General features: G+C 35.2%; 1 protein-coding gene across 1 annotated transcript; it reads left to right on the forward strand.

Moving 5' to 3' along the window:
• The first annotated feature begins 2,363 nt into the window (after positions 1-2,363).
• hyal4 (hyaluronidase 4) lies at positions 2,364-6,267 on the forward strand. Its single transcript, XM_088923613.1, has 3 exons — positions 2,364-3,359; positions 4,990-5,079; positions 5,866-6,267. The coding sequence occupies exons 1-3, from the start codon at positions 2,403-2,405 to the stop codon at positions 6,265-6,267; spliced, it is 1,449 nt and encodes a 482-aa protein (XP_088779739.1). The 5' UTR covers positions 2,364-2,402.
• The last annotated feature ends 282 nt before the right edge of the window (positions 6,268-6,549 follow it).

Here is a 6,549-nt window from a genome sequence, read left to right on the forward strand (position 1 = left end):
TTTTTTAACTCTTTTAATTTTTGTTCTAAGTTGCATATCTTAAAGCTGGTAATGTGTATTTTAATTAATCCATTTGGAAATTTTGCATCAGACACTCATTATATTAAATGCATGAAACATTGATTTGAAAAATCTGAGATTTCTGAGGTAGTATAAAAATATACAATACTGCATTGGTGTATACTGCAAGAATAGTCAGAATACTGTAAATACTGTACCTTACTCCAACACAACCACAAAGACCTACATACTGTACATTTAACTAGTATATGATTGAAAAATAATAAAACTACAAAAAAATAAGCTGGACACACACATTATACAGTACTTCATTACTGTAGCTAAAATCTGACTTTAATCAATCTAAAAAAAGAATAAGACATGATAGTACTATTCAGCTTAGGAACTTTTTTACTTAAAAGATGCTATGAAATAGAGATATTAGTCTCTAATAGCAGATTAAATCCTGATTTGTAGCAGTGCTACTATTGCTCAGGGCTCTATTAAGTAATTGCTGCTCACATAGTCTTGCAGGTACTATAATCTACATTGGAATCTTTCTTTGTTTCTTTCTTTTCTAGCAATTTGTAATTTTGATCCAACAATGTAAAAAAGTGTTTAAACAGTTGTGATATTGTATGATATGGTTATGATATAGTTTGTTTAACATAATAAGCAGTCTGACTCACCTAGTTTCAATTGTTAGCATAGTTTTAAAGGTTATGATATCTGAATGAACGCATTAATCACCCAAGGATGATACTGTAACAAAAGACTGTATTGCTACTACTTCCATCACTTCTAATACTGCTGCTGCTTCTACCAGAAATTGTTATCATTACCATTGCATTTTTTCAACTTATATACAGTAGCACCTAGGTCCATATTAATCCACATGATTATAGTACATTATTACAGAACTTTAGTATAATCATTATAATGGGATCTGTTTTAAATATTTTCCCGCATTTGAGAAAAGAGGGAAACTGGTCTAGTGTACAGTATGTGCTATTCCCTGTGGGAGTCTGTTGGAGGAAATGGAACAAAATAGCATCCCATGGGTGTCCAGTTTTATTTAACCTATCACAGGAGCCTGGTTCCCAATGGGTAGGACTAATAAATGCAGAAAATAGCTAGGAAGAATGTTATCATCTTACAATCCTGTTACAGGCAGATGATGTGTAGAAAGAGAATTTAGAATGAGTTATGATTTCCTAAGAGTTACTCTGGAATTTCACCGTATAAAATATATGCAAAAACATTTAAAATAGTAGGTTAGTAATTTAGAAAGAAAGAAAAAACAAGGTTTCAGCTGTGGAGCCTTTTTTCAGGTGTGAGAGTACTAAAGAGGGGGCACATACTGTACTTCTTGCTCTCTGACCTCAGTTAATTTTCAATATTTTAACCCTTAATCCTCTGTCACATACATTTAACGACTTACTCTCATCATCCTACACTCATAGAAAAGAGCAAAACTATACAGATCTTTGAGGGAAACAAGTATTTTTTGTATCTTCATCTTTTTTGTTTGAATGTAAAAAAGGATTTACTGTATGATGTGAATGGATGAAAAGAAAATCTTTTGTAACACTCCCACCTTGTGGTAGACTTAGTTTTTGCTCTGAAATCAGTTATTCTCCACCCAGGCCACATGTGTATTTAAAAACAGAAGCAATAAACTCCCTTCAAAAGTGTTCATTATGTACATATTTCCCTTTCGATAAACCTCTACTTTATAACTGTTTGCTTTTACCATTATTCTGTGCTGTTTTCCTCATGTAGCAACAATTACTGATGGGATGTATCCATAAGTGGAGCTAGATTTTACCTCAGTTAACTACGAAGGGCTCATGTCTGACTAACAAGAAACATTTTACCTCTAATGAAAGGGATACCAGAATTACATTAAATTAACAGACAAAAGTGAGAATATCTGTGAGCTATTGTTATGTGGTATCACTGCACACGCTCCAAATAAACAGGTTGTTGTGTGTTCTAATTTTGGTAAGATATTTGTGTCCTTTGGAAGTCATGGCTATCATTTAAACTATGTGGGCAGAATGAATTCTGAGCTCTGGTTTAGAGTTTGGTCAGATCTCTGGGTGTGAACTGCTGCACAGTCTGTAACCTCTTCACCCTTCGGGTATAGGCTGCTTTTTTTCAGAGGTTTTAATGGTTTTACCATACAAATTCGGACCGATCCATAGACTGATGTGGTACATAGTTCAAAAAGAAATTAAATGAATGTCTACAAGTTAGTTTGAGAAGGTAGACAAAATACCAAAATAATAACCAAACATATTTTTTATATCAAAGTAATTCATTATTAAAACTAATTAATGCTGTTTTTGTTTGTTTTGTTTAGGCTGAATGAAACCGGTCTGCAGTGAGATATAAACAGCATGATGACAAACGTGACATCCCATGCCACTTTCCAGCATACTGCACCTTTTTCTTATATTTTGACCTGCTTGTGGGCATTGATTCTTATTAGCTCTTCATTTGCACTGAAACCTGCTAAGCTTCCCTTGATTGGAAGAAAGCCCTTTATTGCTGCCTGGAATGCACCTTTTGACCTTTGTACAACAAAGTATAACATCAGTGTCAATCTAGAAATGTTCCACATCAGTGGAAGCCCAAGAGCTTCAAGAAGGGGTCAGAATGTGACTATATTTTATGCAAACAGACTGGGACATTACCCCTTCTACACAGAAGAGGGACTGCCAGTGAATGGTGGCCTCCCACAGAACTGCAGTTTGGAAACGCACTTGCAGAAAGCTGATAAAGACATCAAGTTTTATATTCCCTCTGAAAATTTCAGTGGACTGGCAATAATTGACTGGGAATACTGGAGGCCACAGTGGTTGCGAAACTGGCAGAAGAAGGACATATACAGGAGGAAATCCAGGGATCTTATTTCTAAGGGGTATATAAATGTTACCTCTCAACAGATCGAATATTTAGCCCAAGCAAGGTTTGAGAGAAGTGCCATGGCTTTCATGAAGAGAACAATTCAACTAGGCATTCAAACTAGGCCTCATGGACTCTGGGGCTACTACCTCTACCCAGACTGCCACAATTACAATCTTCTTGATAATAACTACACTGGGTCCTGTCCTGTCCTCGAGAGCTTGAGGAACGACGAGCTCTTCTGGCTATGGAACAGCAGCACAGCTCTATTTCCTTCCATAGCTATTAAGAAATCCCATGCAGACAGTGTCAGCAACTTGTATTTCGCACAGTTTCGAGTCCTGGAATCTCTAAGAATTGCTTCAATGACATCTATGGACTATGACTTGCCTACATTCGTTTATACTCGACTTGGGTACCGGGATGAAGCACTGTCATTTCTTTCTACGGTAATTTCTAAGCAAAAAAACAACAGTAGGAGTATAACAAATAATAACAAACTTGATTAGTCTAATATGCTCATAACTACAGTATATGATAGAAAAGTAGATTTAGAAAGTGTATTGCTGGAAATTGACCAGTGAGTCAAAGCTGTCAGACAATACAGATTTGATAGTAAACAGCATTGTACTCACACTTCTTGAGTGGAATTTGTAAACTATATAAAAGTCATTAAAGAGTGCATCTGGGAAAACACAGAAGCTGACAGTAATGATACAGTTATACTACAGTATTTGCCTTTGGATCGCCTAAGACTATTGACTGAAAGTAGGAAAATGCAGTGTATACTTCACTGTAAAACAGATTCTAGGATTAAAGTGGAAACTAGAAAACTGAATTCTATTGTAAAAAGAAATTAAATCTGATTACCTGGCAGCAATCATTTTCAGTTTGGCTGAAAGAAACAATCACCGCACAAAGAATATTTCTGCTGACTTTTTCAGAAGAAACTGTGTCCCTTCAATAAGGCCTTCAACTACTGAACTGACATTTTTGTTGCAAGAAATAATTTTCTTTCTTTCTGTCATAGTTTGTGTTTAGATACTGCATTCTAGCAGAAAGAATAACAGACTACTTAAGTCTTTCAGTACGAATGTTTGCAGGTTTGCCTGGCTTAACAAGTGAGCTCATCTACTAATTTAGTGTTTCCAATTGCAGGGTGTCTGATGATGTAATCTATTGCCCTCTAAAATAAGTAAACATAAAATCCATTTTTATCTAAAATACATAAACAAAATTTCAGAGGTAAATATATGATAGACAAATGTGTAAGTTTGACAGACAAGTTTGCACACATACAGTACTGTATACAGTATATGCAGCTATTATATTTCTTTCCTTTTGCTGAAATGTTGCAATGTGAGTTGACTTTCTTAAGGTGGGTAGTCCTGTGACAGGACATACGGCCTTTGCAGTGTTTTATACATTCTTTTATATTTAGAAACAATTCTTGGGTATTTTAACTTATAATTTATTTTATTGGCAATGTATTTAGCATAAATCCTCTCTTTTAAAGGTGTTACATAAAATAAAATAGTTATTATTATTAAAAGTGAAAGCAGTCTGTACGTTTTTAATATGTAGCCGCCATCTTGTGGTGAGATATGTACACTACAATTCAATTTAACCATTTGAATTGTTTATGCAAGGCAAAAGAACATAATAAATACTATTTATCACAGAAATAATAATTAAAAAATCATAATTTTGATTATGCTATACACATATGAGTACATAAGACTAAATAGTGAAAAGAGTATAATATTATAAGTATGGATAGGAACATAAGGCAAAACTTCTTAACCCTTAATTTCCCACTAAATATTCATAAATGCATTTTCCTATTTTGTGATATTATTCTTTGTGATTTGAATTCCCATTTACAATTATGACCTGGAGAATACTCATTTAGACAGCAAGATTCTCAAGAATATCGCAACAACATTGCATGTGGGATTTGAACATACATACTCTGGTCCAGAGTCCAGATCCCTAGCCACTTCTCCCTAGTGTGTCACCAATAATATTTACTTTATTAATTATAAATCATCTGTTATTCAAGTGTTTGTTTCTTTTTAGAAAGACCTTATCCACACCATTGGAGAGAGTGCTGCCTTGGGAGCTGCTGGATTTGTTATCTGGGGAGATGTAAATCTAACATCCTCAAGGGTAAGTCCAAGGTCTTTATTTTTTTTGCAAGATACATTTTACAGCATATATATCAAGATCAGGGGCAACATGGTAGTTCAGTGGTTAGCATTGCTTCCTCACAGTGCTTTTGCATGGAATTTATGTTTTCTCCAACTGTGTGTAGGGTTTTTCCCAGATCCTTCAACCGTCCAAACACATACTGGCTAGTTAATTGAGACATCTGGGAAAACTGACCCTGGTGTGAGTGTACAGTATGTGAGCGTCCCATCCAGGGTGTACCCTCCCTTGTGCCCACTGATTGCTGGGATAGGCTCCAGCTCCCTTGCAACCTAGTATTGGACAAAGCAGTTAGAAAATGGATGGATGGATATCATGATTAGACACAAAGTGGGATGTATCTGAAATACAAGCTTTTTTTCTTCAAAGTTTATGTTTCTTAAAAAAAATTCCTCTTCATATACAAATGCTTATATTTTTGCTTAACAGCACAAATGCCTTTTAAAATAGTTTTTCACCAACTATTCAAAGTAAAAATAATTATTTTCAAGGGTATTTGTGCTATTTAGATAGTGTTATTTATCATTGACACTATATAAATGTATTCCAATTGAAATATACCCTGATTAAAGGAACAATAAAGCTATTCTTTTATATTGATGTTCAACAGAAATTATGTTCTATTGCAGCACTGAGTGACATTTAGACAAAAGTCAGCACTGTATAGTTTGTTCACCTTTATTTTTTGTTATTATTTTTGTTGGTGCTGATATTTCTACATGAATTTTTGTTTTTTCATCATTCCAGCATAACTGTTCCAAAGTGAAGTCATTTCTGAGCCACAGACTGGGACAGTATATAACTAATGTGACCAGAGCGGCAGAGGTTTGCAGTGAGTTCCTCTGCCAGAGCAACGGCAGGTGTGTGAGGAAGGACTGGCAGGCCCCCTACTACCTGCACCTCAGCCCAGAGAGCTACAGGATTGAGCATTCAGAGGAGGAGGGCTTCGTCGTCACCGGGTGGCACTCTGAACAAGAGCTCTCCGAGCTGCAAGAGAAATTTGCCTGCCACTGTTATGAGGGTTATGATGGGGACAAATGTGATGCTCTCAAGCAAATGGACAAACCTGACAGCTCAATCACCAGGCCTTCAGCGTCCTGGTGTTTGGTGTTGGTTATGTTTGTTTACATTTTGAACTTTGTTTTTTAAAGACTAATGAACTCTGATTTCATCAAACCAATATTTGCTCAATGCGTTCAAATCAGTATTGAAGAAATATTGTTGGTGTATTCATCACAGTGATGCTAATATTTTAATATTTTTGTGTTATTACAGAGTTTATTTTTATACATTATTATTACATGACACAACCTGTTAACAGTTAGCTGTTCACATTTAGCAGTTAGCTAGTCGTTAGCAGACATACTGTATGGCTCTATGTTTAAATGTTATGAATTTTTCCATTATTTGTAAACTCCAATCCATAAAACT

This window comes from Atractosteus spatula, chromosome 8 (assembly GCF_055471065.1).
Source record: "Atractosteus spatula isolate fAtrSpa1 chromosome 8, fAtrSpa1.hap1, whole genome shotgun sequence".
Lineage (NCBI taxonomy): Eukaryota > Metazoa > Chordata > Actinopteri > Semionotiformes > Lepisosteidae > Atractosteus > Atractosteus spatula.

What these genes read in the sequence shown, in the direction of transcription:
- hyal4 (XM_088923613.1), top strand. Translation starts at nt 2,403, where the DNA reads ATGATGACAAACGTGACATCCCATGCCACTTTCCAGCATACTGCACCT. An exon ending in CACTGTCATTTCTTTCTACG is followed by an intron (nt 3,360 to 4,989) that starts GTAATTTCTAAG and finishes GTTTCTTTTTAG; the next exon opens with AAAGACCTTATCCACACCAT. An exon ending in TAAATCTAACATCCTCAAGG is followed by an intron (nt 5,080 to 5,865) that starts GTAAGTCCAAGG and finishes TCATCATTCCAG; the next exon opens with CATAACTGTTCCAAAGTGAA.